At 34.2% G+C, this 15,043-nt stretch overlaps 1 protein-coding gene across 1 annotated transcript; it reads right to left on the reverse strand.

The window, feature by feature from the left end:
* Positions 1-3,288: 3,288 nt before the first annotated feature.
* On the reverse strand, positions 3,289-14,571 carry LOC127106986 (protein TONSOKU). The gene is made up of 20 exons (XM_051044278.1): positions 14,142-14,571; positions 13,216-14,013; positions 11,436-11,612; positions 10,582-10,673; positions 9,632-9,730; positions 8,955-9,427; positions 8,838-8,869; positions 8,526-8,753; positions 8,247-8,394; positions 7,898-8,014; positions 7,200-7,300; positions 6,963-7,086; positions 6,576-6,688; positions 6,014-6,125; positions 5,692-5,796; positions 5,546-5,612; positions 5,318-5,438; positions 5,048-5,215; positions 4,100-4,217; positions 3,289-4,014 (listed from the first exon to the last, which is right to left on the reverse strand). Exons 1-20 carry the CDS (start codon positions 14,403-14,405, stop codon positions 3,512-3,514), a joined length of 3,960 nt encoding a protein of 1,319 aa, XP_050900235.1. The 5' UTR covers positions 14,406-14,571; the 3' UTR covers positions 3,289-3,511.
* Positions 14,572-15,043: the final 472 nt, after the last annotated feature.

Here is a 15,043-nt window from a genome sequence, read left to right on the forward strand (position 1 = left end):
TGTTATTTGGCGCTCAAGATCTGCTTGAGCTTGTCAATGATGGCTACACTCTAGTTGCACAAAACATGTCGAAGTCTTTCGACACATATTCTCCACCACCATCAATCCTCGGAATCTTGAGCTTTCAACCACTTTTATCTTTCAAACATAGATTTAAACATGTCAAATACCTTGATCACTTCACTTTTCTTCTTGATCAGGTAAGTCCATAGTTTTTTATTGAAATCATCTATGAATGTGACAAAGTATTTGTTACCTCCAATCAAATCCACCTGGATAGGACCACACACATCAAAGTATATGACTTTAATAATTTCCTTCGACTTACTTCTTGCATCCTTGCTGAAGTTGTTCTTATGTGTTGCTTCTCCTTCACACATTCCTCACACACTTTATTTGGAATGTTGATTTTTGGTAACTTGAAAACTATATTCATTCTCTTCGAATCTTTGTTGTCTTTGAAATTGATATGGTAAAGTCTATAGTGTCATATTCGTTCATCTCTACTAGCTGCAATTGCAAGGCACTGGTACTCCATCATATTTAGTTCAATCTTGAAGGTTCTACTCTGAGACATTGGAGCCTTCAATATTAACCTTCCACCTGAGTCGAGAACTCTCATCATTTTGCCTTCGATCGACACTTTGTAGTTCTTTTCAACAAACTGTCATATGCTGAGCAAATTTATTTTCATGCCTAGTATGTATAGTACATTGAAAATTACTGACCTCTTGTCATCTTTCCTCATAATCAGAACATCACTAATACCTTCAGCTGCTAGAATATTGTCATTTGCAAATTGTACCATATTCTTCATTGGGGACTTTATATTGATGAACCAATCTTTCATACCAGTCATGTGTGATGAGCATCCTGAGTCCAGGTACCATTGGTCATGGAATCTTTTTTCATCTCTTGTTATGAATATCAGCAACATCTTTTCTTCTTCTTCATGCTTTGCAAACTTTGCATCATTATCTTGATTATTTTGTTTTTCAGCGAAATCACTAGAGTAGTGACCATACTTCTGGCAGTTGAAATACTAAATGTGACTTTTGTCAGGATTTTGACAACCACCTCTTCCTCTACCTGCACCACCGTCTCTTTGGTTGCTTTGGTGTGGGTACTTTCTCTGATTCAATCAGCCTCCTTCTTGCTGATTTCGACCTGTCGAATTGTTGTATCCCCCTCTACCTTTTTTGTGGGTTCACTTCCCTTTACATTTCTTTTCTTTTGTTGATTGTGCATGCAAAGTCACACCACTCTTCGACTTTCTTGCATCTCTTTTAGCCATTATTTGTTCATGAGATTCAAGCGTCCTTTGAAGCTCTTCATTTGTCAATGTTGACAAATCTTTCGACTCTTCTATGGATACTACCACGTAGTCGAACTTTGGAGCCAATGACCTCAAGATCTTTGTGGCAACTGATCTTGATGTCAACGCATTTCCACATACCTTGATTTGATTCACCAGTTTCGTAACCTTAGTGAAAAAGTCAGTTATGCTTTCATTGTCTTTCATCTGAGTTTGTAACCTCAGTTCTTTCATCTTCTCAGCGCCTCCAAATGATTTTTCCAGAATTTCACATGTTTCTTTCATCGAATCAACATCACTCAGCTTTTATAAATCATAAGAATCAACACATTGATGAAATATAAAAAGAGGTTGATAATATTTCTTCTTCAATTCTTGTGTGCAACCTTTTCTCCATCTGTTGCATTTTCTACGAGCAACGTCACTCCTCCTTCACAAGATCCCAAAGATCTTGACAACAGAAAACAACCTTCGTCTATTTACACCAATTTTCATAATTCTGACCATTTAGAATTGGGAGATTCAGCGAAAAATGTCCATTTGGATTATTCATCATCGTCGTGTTTTGCATCGCACAAATCACTCAGTCAGTGCTCTAGATATCAGATGTTAGAAATTCACCAAAACCTATAGTGAACTTCACTTCACAGTTGATAATTGAATGAAGAATAGGAAAAGATGAATAATGGAGAACTTCGCTTCACAATCTCTGCTCTCAATATGAGATTTTCTATTCAATTATGCAACTGCACTTCGGTGGTATATGTTTTACAAACAGTAATAGGGGTTTTTATCTATTTATAGGTTGAGTTTGCTTGCTCCATAAGCAACACTCCAACTAACCTAATTCAACTAAAATTACAAAATAAACATAAGCCAAAATATTTGTCTAGCAACATGCTTCGACATTTCGACTTAAACACTTTGACATTTCCTTGCCTCTTTCGAACAACCTACTTCGACACAAAGAATTATAATTCAACAAAATATCACTCACTTACATTTTAAAGTAATTCTTTGCTTTGAGGGCAATCGAATAAACAAAATTGTATGCATAAAACTAAGATGAATATATATATATATATATATAGAGAGAGAGAGAGAGAGAATTACATATTGCGTATATTTTAGAGGTAATTAATTAAAATCTTAATAAACGCAAAATAAATATATTAACTTTAATACATATTATTTTTTTAAAACTTATAGAACATTATTTCTCTTTTTTGTTATATTTTAATTACAAAATTTTCTAAAGAAAATAAATTTTGATATATATTTTTAATATAATATTCTAAATAATTTTATATGTTTTCTAGTATATATTTTTAATATCATTCTCAGACAAATAATCTAAATATATGTAATAATATTTTTGATTTTTCATATATACAAATATGAGTTTAATGGTAGTGGATTGTCAGTGTAAAAATATATTACACATATCTCCGATCAAAATACTTTAAAGTATTAAATCATATAATTAATTTAAAATTTACACGTTGATTTGGTAAGATACATTGTCATTGGTTGACAGTATAAAAATAACTTACATCCGTCAGTGCATCATTTTTTTTCTTCTAAAGATATAGTGTTTATCAAAATTGATTTATAGTTTGTTTAATTTTATTTTATAAGGAAAACATAGGTGATAATCTCTATAATAAAAACTCTCAATTTCAAGTAATATCTACGTCAAAATTTATGTTTAAAATAATTATTTTTAGAAGAGTAACATAAAGAATATATTAATATTAATATGTATTATTTTCATGGGATTTATATTTTTTACAACTATTTTTAAAATATATATAAAACTAAAGAATATATTAATATTAATATGTATTATTCTCAATTTCGATATATTTTTTATTTGTGATTAATTGATATCGTAATCTCAATTATAATTCATAATAAATCATTATAATATAAATCTATTGACCATATTTATCACCAAAAAAAAATTCTTGACATAACTAAAATGCAATAAATAAATAAAAGTTAATTTATAAATAAGTTTTACATGATAAATGAAACCGAAAGACCTGTACTTCCTTACAATTAATGTTCATAAATTATAACGGTTGAATATGGATATATGTATAAAGCTTCGCACTTTTGTTCATAAAAATGTTTTTGTTGACGGGAGAATTGCCATTTATTCTTTAGCCAGTATATTAACATGGGTGCCAGGGATCAAATTTTCTTACAGCACGGTTTCACACTGCAGCACTTCTTTTCCGTAGTTGAGAAATGAATAATATGCTTAGCTACGTGCCTGTGACTTGAAAGGGGTCGTAAACTTGTCCACGAACAATAGAATGTTTCTGAAGCTTGTGCAGAAAAACTGTTATTGCTAAGGTCTAGTAATTGTAAGTTCTTTGCCTTTGCAATAGCAGTTGAAAATTGTTGAGTGAATTGGCACTCAGGAGATGATGTTCTTTGACATGAACTAGCACAGCTGTCGTCAATTCCAGAAGCAGCAGCTTCTGCCCTTTCTTCACTATCAGCAACTTCCAGCTGATTGGCAAAAGTATCTAGAGAGCATAACACCTCTTGATTATCATCCACTTTCAGAGTATCAAGTTTCTGTTCCTGGGTCTGTGAGCAGCTTTTAGCTGATACATCACATTGTAGAACACAAAGTTCCGTTGTAACAGAATTATCAGCAAGATTAAGCTCCTCCAGGCTGCTGTTATCTGATAAAAAAGAGCAACATAACCATTGGAATTACAATAGTAGTAGTTTTGAAAAACTAACAACCACATATAGTATTAAGCCAACCTGCAAGAGCCTCAAGTATGTGAAGAACTCCAGCAAGCCCAAGTTGACACTTCCTAAGGACCAAAACCTTGAGACAGCACTGGGGGTTTCTGAGAAGCGAAAATAGAGTGTTGCAGCCCTGTATTTAATTAAAGAAATTAAAACAAGCCATCGATAATAAAACTCGTTAAACTCAAAATTATCAGAAAAGCAGGCACATATTTACCTAGAGGTTAGATCTATATAAAGTGAAGCTAAGGCAGAGAATTAAAAAAGTTATTAGAGAAGACAGATTTTATGAGTACGACAGTGTTACAGTTACAGCAATACATAATGACAAATGAAACAAGTCAAGCAAACACACATTACATTTAGGGGTGAAAATAGACTAGGCCGAGTTAGACTTTACAAGGTCCAAGTCTGACATGATGAAAAACATTGAGGCTCAACTCTGGCATGTTACCAGTCATAAAACTTATTCCCAAACCTGGATCTGATCTTTTTGAAAGTCGGGTATGCCATGTTAACCTACTTATTCTCCCAAGTAAACTAACAAGTTAAGAGACAAATGAGATTAAATTCTATTTTAAGATATAATAGGACATTTTACAATTTATATAACATTCTACTTCAATTATATTTTATAGTTATACATTTAAATATGTAAAAAATTAATATTGGCTAATATACTTAAATTAGCAAAAAGGTTTTAATAAAAAATGTTATTGATATTAACTATGTAGGTCGGTCTGATAAGCATGTGACTTTTTTGAGTGCCCTAAAGCCTAACCTTTTTAGGTAAATGGGCTTCTTAAAAAATCTTAACCTTGTCTATTTTAAAAAAACGGGTTTGGCCCGATCTGTTTAGGCAAGCGGTTGGTTAGGACGTAGGTCTTTGTTGGCCTAACATATTTCCACCCCTAATTACAAGAATACCAACAAATTGAAATTCAGTTACGGTGAACAAACCTCATGCATTATGGGATTTCCTTCCAGGTTCAGCTCAAGGATGGAACAAAATGAATTAACATTGATGTTTAAAATATACTCAAATGTTAGCCCACAATATGATAGGTCAAGTTTCACAAGCTCCTCAGTCCCTTTGAGCAATGATTCTGTTACTTTCACGGCCCCTTCCTGCAGAATAATGGCTCAATCCATTCAAATAAGGTAAGCATGCTAGAAATAACAATAATGATGCACTAGAGTGAGTACGTGGTAGGAGCTAGGTTTACTCACGTTTCCAATACCAGTGCCTCCAAGTATTAGTCCTGATAAAGTCAAGGTCCCTGCAAGCTGGCAAAGGCTATCGACAACTGGTTTGCCTAGCTTTAGACCACTCATATTCAACTCCGAAAACCTACAATGAGAACATTTAATTTAAAATTTTATACGCCATAAAATAATACAATTTCTGTAAAGATGCTATGTAAGAGATGGATGGTGGCACCGGCATATTGATTCTACCTTTTTAAAGCAGAAAGCTTGGATAGAAGATTAACTAAAGCATTCCCAGATACAGGGCTGTTGTGTCCTGTCAAAGGTAAAATACCCATTATGCAAGAAAGATCACTTGTATCAAGGAATTAAAGAGAGCTGTAGGTTTATCATACCTATACAAAGGTGTGAAAGTACAGAGCTAGAGTCCAATGCATCAGCAATTTTTTGAATCGTTCTGGATGTGATACAGCAGTTCTCTACATTCAAGCTACAAAGAGCTATACGAAAAGATGCAAGTAAACTAAAGTCAAAAGATATCAACAGCAGGAATTCACATACAATACAACCATATTTGAAAGACCATAAGTGTACCACAACTTAAATTTGATGGGCATTTTCACAGCTTAAAATGAGAACCATGCATACTAGAAAAGAGTGAAGGGAAGTAATAGAAACCATATTCCTGTTGGCAGAGATTCAACTCATGTGGCTAACCTTTATAGTTTTTTAAAATTGTTGAAAGATAAGATCCACAGGCATCAGTAAGACGGTTTCCAGAAATGTTAAGCACTTCGAGGCGAGCAAATAGCAGAGAGCATTCACAAATCTGACAGAAATACACAACTTTAATATATTGGCAATAGCAAACTAGGGATGGGTCAAATCAAATGGCATCCTAGTCATGCAAAATGAACCAAGTATTATTCTATCATAAACAATCAATTGCATTGATAGAATATTTTTTTTGTAATAGATTGTGACTTGAAAATATTGAAATACCCTTTGGTGGGAGCGGGAGCGAGAGCTGATATTTCAGTTATTTTAGCTTGATAATTGGGTTTCTTTTTTAAAATATTGTAACTAACATCAAGTGTATGCCTCCATTATATTTGAGTCAAACTTTTGAAAATATCTTTTTTGTAATGGAAGATAAAGAACAACATCAATTTAGATTCCCCAAACTATATTCTCATTGAAAAGGAACTAATGTTATAAGCATGGAACAAGGGGAGACAACAAACACAAAAGACAAAAAGGGTTGCATGCGGTATCATACCTGAAACAAAGTTGTTGGGCCAAACCGATTGCAGTGCAAGTCCAGAGTTAAGTCACCGTAAGATTGACCTGATGTTGTGAACACTTTTCGAAGTTTCTCCATTGTCCCATTTCCTAAAATTTCAATTTAATGGAAGGCAGAAAGTTATTAAAGTATCATACATATTTACTTTATTTTTATTCTTTATATGGTTTTGGTATTCAAACTACTCTTATTACCAACAAAAGGACGTATTAAAAGATTTTATAGATGAAATAAATGAGACTTTAGAACCATTAGAGTCATTCCTCTTGAAGAAGGCAAGAAGTGTGATTATAGAGTAGTGGTTAGTAAGCAAATAATACAGTAGAATCTACAGCAAAAAGACCACAAATCAGAAAAGTGTACCTAAGCAATTGTGAGAGATATCAAGTAAAGAAAATGCCATTTGGGAATTCAATGCATCTATCAATGGTGTTATAGACAAATCTTGCAGATCACAGTCCGATACAATGATTTCGTCATCTGATACCTGTTTTCAACAAAGCTAAAATCAGCTGTAAAAAAGTATCAAAATTCAGTGCCTAAAAAACAGAAGGCATATTTATGTCACTGAAGCGGCATTGGAACCACTAGGGTCCTTACCTCTAAATTGTAAAGTTTCTTCAGCACCTTTATCTTTGGTTCCTCACTTAACTCCTTGCAGCGGTCTACATACATTCCTATTAAGCGCTTCTGAATCCACCCTGTAAGGATAAATTTTTAAGGAAAAAAACAAATTATGTTTCTGATAGGTACCCAGAAAAATAAATGTGAATGGGATCAAAGTATGAAGGTTGAATGCCTGATTATTTAGCTACAGTTAGAATCTACCAAGCAGTTACATAAAAGCACAGGATGAAAGGAGGCATTTGAGAACGGGTATAGGCTCTGTGGTATATAGATAAACCCTTGAAAGAAAATTTTCAAAATGAGTTTTTTAAATAAAAGTTTTTTTGGTTTCCTTGTGTTATTCCTCTCTTTCTCTCTCTCTGAAAACTCAGGTCCTTTACCTAGGTTCCTAACAGTTTAAAAATGAAATTAATACAGCTTCAACACATTTGTTCAGCTGTAACTCTTTGTTGTCATTTACAAAAATTGCAAGATCAATGAATAACTTTATACCAATGGATAACAACCAAATTCATGTTCAACTAGTTTAAAGATCCAAATGTTTAAGTGTACATGTGTCAAATTGGTCTTGGAGATAACTTTCCAGACAAAAAAACAGATAAAAAGGGGCATGACAAAAAAAAAACGTATGGTAATATCACTGATGAACAAACAGCGCAAGTAAGGCATACCATCAATGAAAGCTTCAACCATGTTGTTTTGCAGATGCTCCTTAAGCTTTTCAACACTTTCCAGCGATTCTATATCACTTCCAGCACATTTTATGTGCTGAATAATGGGCAACAAACCTACTCATAAATTTATGTGAGCCACATGTGAACTCAGGCTAGAAGAAAAAATATGCTGAACTGAAGGAAAAGTTCAATAACAAAGTAAAAGAAATTAACAAATAGAAAGGCTACAAAGTAAATGTATCAGAAGATAATATGGAGTTGGTTAAACTGCAACTTATTTACTTGTGATCTTCAATACTGAAATAATCGATTATGACAGCAAATACATAAACCAGGGACTGCATACCCTCGGATCTCTTTTCTGTTGGAAATTGTAGATAGTATAGGCATGCAACTGCAGCTTTTAACGAGTCAATGTTGAAATGTTCACCAGCAGCGCACAAGGCTGCTTCAACATAAATTATATCATTCCCAATCCGACATGCAATATATTTCTGCAAATTGAGAATATAAAGGAGGCCTGAGATTAGAAAAATATCCATTAGCAATAATGATGAACATGTCAGTTTGGCAAAAGCGTGAATTTCAAACAAGGGTGTGTTCAAGTTGTAACGGTGGAACTCACATCATCTTGAGAATGATGTGTAATGGGATGGGCAACACCATTTTGTTTGCCAGAGACAACTGTATCGCATTTAGAACCACTGTGAAACTCAGGTTCAACAGCTAAATCATTGCTCAATGATCTGGAATGTCTGTGTGATTTAGTGGCTGTATTTGTACTCCAGCTTTTGAAAGAACTACTACTTTCTTCAACATTAATTGCACATTTGGATCCATTCTCCGAGACAACCTGCCATCTCAAAACCCAAATAAATTCACAGGCTGACAGTACTAAAATAAAACTCACAAATGCAAACAGGTGGAGATTTTTTACCTGAATTTTACTAGGAGTGGTTTTACTCTCAACTGCATTGGGTCAAATATAAGTCAGTACTTAATTTTAGTATATATACTTTAGGTTAGAGCAAAGCAACTAACAAGGAAAACATACTGGCATCATTCTTGGACAAGTTGTCTAAAAGGCAGTCATGATCCTTTCTGCTTGAGCATTCCATCTCATCATCATCATCATCATCATCATCATCATCAGAAAGAATTACACGGACACGTTTACGACCGACAACTGCTTGATGGTTGCTTGTTTGTTTTGTCACACTTTTGGGTGACTGGTCAACCTGCATGGTAGAGATGGTAGGACTTTCCTTGTGACTTATCTTTCTAGATGAACCTTTAATGGACTGATATAGCAACGTAAGAGGCTTAGTATCATCATTTGATTCTTCTCCAGATGTCAGGGTTTCTGATTTACAAGTTTTCTTTGGAAAGCAAAACTCATCAGACCCGCTATTTGACATACAATCATTTTCTTCAGTATCAGTTTCAGGACAACAATCCTCGGGCGAACTATTATCTTCTTGCTCTTCATTTGACTTCTTCAGCTTATCAATTAGAAGTTTCAGCCTTCTGTAAAATACCACAATTGAAAATAAGTAATATCGCAGGTACAGAAAAAAGATCAGTGACATTGGAAATGATAAAATGGATTCAGTTTTGCAGGTTACATTTCAGCTTCTGAAGGTTAGAATGTTTGAAGAAGACCGTGAGTAGCTTAATGAAACTGCAAGAAATGTATTAAAAAAAAATACAGACTTTCAATGAATCAGCTACCTTGTCTCATCCTCATCATCAAATCTGATCATGTTGCTATAATGCATATTTTCCAAGGCAGAAAGTTGCACATCAGCAAGGTTTACTTCAACGGCAATCCTGCAAAATAATGTGATCAAATCAATGGTTTTCATGCAAGAGCAAGATAATCAAAAGAAGCCCACCAAAGAATAGGATTTTTAAGCAACTCTAATCAAGGATGGATCACATTAGTTATTGGTATTTAAATTTTACTCATGTATGCACTGTCCATCACATGACACTGGCGCCAGTTTTGCAGTTAATACTGATTTTTCCCAGCTCTTTAAACCCACCAATTTTCAAAGGCTGACTGGCACAGAACCAGATCTGATTCCCAGTTGAACTGGCTGGTCCGGTCTGGTTTTAATAGCATTGGTTTGGAGCATGGTGTAGCATTTTCATCAAGCAAGTAACTTCGAAACAACCAACTATATTTTAAAATAGTAACTTCTAAGAATTCATAGAGACCAATATACGAAGAGTATAATTGGCATGATGAGAATAATCTCATGCTAGCAATTTTTTTCATTATTTTTACAACACAACTGCAGTGCCTTTGTGTCTTATATGCAGTGTTATCAAATATCTGCCATGGTCGCGCTATGGCGGATATACATGGCAAGTTTTGGGCTCGACGCAATGGTAAATATCAGCCGATATTACGGGTTTTTCTGCCATAATCCGATATAATGGCCTCAAAGATGCGGTTTGGCAGATTTTGGCTCTCCACCATCAACAACACTGCTTATATGCAACCAAGTTGCATCAAAAGTTTTTGGGCAGAGCAAGTTATAAGCTCAACATATATTTGGCTACTTAGACTTAGAGAATCCATAATAATCAAAAGCTTATTGTGTTCCATAAACTTAATCTCTCTAATTTCAAGGAAAAAAACAACCAGTAAAGCTGAATACAATGAATATCATTACCTGTAGCTCTCTTTATATGCATCTAACGCTTCTTTCCAATTGTGAGTAGAATCCAAAACATTACCAATATTAATTTTCACCAGTGCTTGTCCCTATAATCATTACCAGTAAAGCATATGAATCAACTGACCAGCATCCTCATTAAGGACAAAGAGGCAAAAAATAAATGTCAATTATTTTACCTAAATTGATCTATGGATCCAAAGCAACCTATGAAGAATAAACTTGACAAGCATATACAGAATTTGAAGGGTCACGTCGGGATTTGAAATGCCCAGTCGTGTCAGATACGATATGGGTGTTTGATAGATATCTGACTGTAGCATGGAAGACATTCTTAATGTATAATGAGTACGAATAGACTCATGGTCTAGATTTTATAATAAAGCATTATAAAATAAATCTGCCCGCACATACTCAATTTGTGTCAAATGTTTTACTTTATTTGGATTGTTATATAACTAAAAGTAGAGGAAGACCTAGAAAATTATATGAGAAGATATTAAGAAAGATCTTGAGATTAATAATTTGAATAGAAACATGGTTCTGGATAGATTATGGCAAAGGTTTGATCCATGTAGCCGACCCCGCTTAGTGGGATAAGACTTGGTTGTTGTTCTTGTTGGATTGCTCTATAACTCAAAATATGGAAGAATTTATTCTATATATACATGGCTCCTCTTTTGAAGTATCTATAATTGTATTCCATATAAAAAAAAAACTAAATAACAATATTGATACAAATGATCATACATGTTTTTATATTCAACTTCATGTTATGTTGAATTAAAGTCAGGAAGACAAAGAGAATAGAGGTATTAAGTTAATATATTATAGAATGATGAAAATTTTACCTCTAAGTTACCAATTGTTTTGTACACTTCCCAACTCTTTTTGTACCATTTGATTGCCTTGTTGAATTTTCTGAGCTTCTGGTATGATTCTGCAACATCAAGATATGAATCACCCAGCCTTTGCCTGTCACTAAGGTCATGCGCTACTTTCTTCTTCTCCTTTGCAAATTCACAATACTAAACAACACATTGCCCAGTAAGAAATGTCACAATTTAGGAATTACTGAACATTTCATAGCTTCAAAAGGTCTCTGTATTCACCAAATAAGACTTATAGATTATCAAATTATAGTGCGTGCAGCAAAACTACAAGTTTGAGAGCAAAGCATGTGCGGCTATTCATGCTTTAAGCAACCATGATGACAACCTATTTTTGGTGCTGGAATGTTTGCAATCTTCAATATGTTACAGAATAAACTTTATTTTTCTCTTGATTGTAAATATATGCAACAGCTTCCAGTTGAAGAAGTTTCTAAGTTAGAAAAAAAGGTTTAAAACAGCATCAATAATATCATGGTTAATCCATAAGTAACACATTGGTTCTTTAAACCAACATTAGTAGGCTAAACTAAAAAGAATTCTGTTTATTTATGCTAAGGGAATTCTGATATGTTGTCAATAGCTCACAATCGTGGTAATTGCAGCCTCTGATTGCAGCAAATTTGCAATAGCAGTTGTTGAAGGGTTGTGCCTCTAATTGCAGCAAAGTTGCGACCCTAAACCGCTATCTCAATTGCTATTGGGAATTAGACAGTGAAATTCCTCAAATCCTTATTTTGAAACCACTATCTTCATTTAATAATTGTTCTTGATTCTATTACGTTCTTGCTCACAGATAATCATTCTGTTCTTCTTCCTACATTTAGTTCAATTTTGTTATGCTCTTCTTCTTTGTTTAAGTTTGGGACGTACTATAGGTTCTTTAATCATAATTGGGATGGTCTCTTTAATTTGGTGCATTTTCCTGTTCTTTTACTATTTATGTTTACTTTGTAGAAAAGGATTGATAACCGTTGCAATAGCCCACAACCCACTATACCACTGTAGCATTTTAAGGAGTAGGCGCTACTTGACGCAACCTATGATTAACAACATAGGTTCTAAAAGGTCAAATGAAGAATTTTATATAATATAACAGAACTGGGCCAGCTAAGCATTTGTCTCCTAAACACAATAATTACAATTGAACACACTCCAGAAAACACAGTTCATACGTTGAAAATAATCCTATTTGGCACCAGAGATGGAGACACTTGATTGCCTCCAGGAGCCACGGGCCTTACCAGTATTTAGACCACATGGGTAAAACTAGAAAGTGATGCCAGCTTTGACCAAAAACAAAAGATAGTCCTGCAGACTGCTAATTTTCAGCACTATATATATAGTGACGGTTCTTTTACAGTACTTCATATAAAACATTGGGCTCGTCAATTACAGTCCACATGACTTGAGCTCGACCAACATGTAAAGTTAGGACAATTCTTTAGACGCTATTGTGTTCTGTTTATATAATTTGGAATAAATCATTAAATGGTAATACAATGGTTCAATTTTACCCAGAGCTATGAGCAGCGGAGGGTTAAAAGTGGGAGAAAAGTTGGGGCCTGCAAACTTGAATGCCTGGCTCCGCTTTGGAACCACAAGCACAAGTGTCGAAAGTTATGAATTGTCTCATTAACACTTTTACAAAGAATGTTTTTCATGTAAATAGTCATTATAGGTTGCATGAATATATAGGTTAAAAGAATAGTGGTAGAAACACACAAGATAGAATTGATACCTTCTCCCATGCAGAGATCATTCTTGCTTTCTCAACAAGGCGTTCAAGAGACCCATTTTGCTGTAGCAGACAGTTGCGCTCGTGCAGTGTCCCTCTGGCAGAGGCTATACCTCTCTTGAGTTTTTTAAGTTTCTGCTCTTCTCCCTTGATTTCATCCATAACTTTAACAGATTCCTTAACAATTTCAATATTTTGATTAATCTGTCTAACCAAAGCATCCTCATCCTCCAAGGACTTTGCCAAAGCAAGCGCCTTCTCATAATAAGACCGCGCTTCTTCGTACTTCTGAGTCCTGTAATGCATTTCACCGAGATTAATATACCCTTTGGCTTCCCCTTGACAATGTCCAATTTTGTGACAAATCAAAATATCTCTCTTAATATGCTTGCTAGCTTCACTCCACATCCTCAATTCCATATACACATTCCCAAGGTTATGATGTAACCTAGTACGCCCATCATCATACTCACTAATCTCCTCTTCGTCACAAATCTCTAATCCTTTACTAAGTATCTTCTGTGCCTCCTGCAAATTGTCAATCTCCATTTCAAGCATTCCTATATTGTTGTAAGCATCAATGTATTCCTTGAGATACGAAGACTTATTATTAGGCGGATTCTTTTTTAGAGCAACTGCCAGTTCCATAGCGCTCTTGAAATACTTCTTTGCATTGCGAACTGAGTTGTGATCATGTTCAGATCTCGAAAACAGTTCATAGTAAGTTCGACCTAGCTGTGTGCTAGCTCTTTGTTGCTCAACAAGGTCGTTAGCATCTCTAGCAAGCTCTAAATGTTTTCTCTACAATCCAAATATCAAATTAAAAAAATATATATAAAAAATGCAATAATTAGGGTTTTGCTAATAAATTTACAAAAGAAAATGCATTGATTAGGGTTTTGGTTCAGTGTGAAGAAAAGAGTACTGACCTGGTAAGTTAGGGCTTCGGTAAAATGCTCGAGACGGAGATAGATCTCGCCGAGGGATTGACAAGTTGTGAGCAATTGATTCTCAGGTAAGTGTTTGCGAGAAATTTCGTAATCGATTCGGATCCATTTGAGGGCTTGAACGTACTCTCCTCTGTTCTTGAGTATGTCGCCGATGACGTTTGCCCAACGCGCTTCTTCACGGTGGTTACCCTCTGCTTTGGCGGTCCGGTAAGAGAATTTGGCCGATTTCAGCTCCGAATCCATTTGGAGACGACAGTGAACAGTGTCGTTTTGTTGATTCAGTGAACCTGAGTTCCTTTCTTGGGTCGAATTGGGAGGGTAAATGTTGCTAACAGTATGCCTTTTCAAGGTTTTTTAAATGAAATTCTTTCCTCCCGCCAAAACACGCTATTCTCGCTCTAATTTTTTTGACGAACTCTTTTTCTTTTTCTTTATTTAAGTTCTTTTTGTTTGTTATTGTTACTATATTCTATTTTGATGCATTTCAATTTTACTTTATTTTGTTTATTTTGGTTAAAAGGTCGAATTTATAATGGAAGAAATGTTCTGCTAAAATAAAAGGTTAGTGTTTAAATTCATGTAATACACCATAGATTTTAATTTTAATTTTGATTAAAATAGGGTTTTTTTATTCAACTTTAAAAACTCTAAAATAAGTGTAAATTTGTCTTTGAAAATATTTCGCATAAAATATTTGATTGATAAATAATTTTGTGGATGCTTTTTAAATAATGGTGTATAATTTTTTTAAGTTATTGATTTATAAGTATCAATAATTTATTTATATTAATATATAAATTTTAAATAAATGTTATCGGTACATATTAAATTCTTCACGGTGGTACAACTGAGATGAGGATTCCCTCTTTAAGGTCAGAAGA

The sequence above is a fragment of the Lathyrus oleraceus genome, chromosome 7, assembly GCF_024323335.1.
Source record: "Lathyrus oleraceus cultivar Zhongwan6 chromosome 7, CAAS_Psat_ZW6_1.0, whole genome shotgun sequence".
Lineage (NCBI taxonomy): Eukaryota > Viridiplantae > Streptophyta > Magnoliopsida > Fabales > Fabaceae > Lathyrus > Lathyrus oleraceus.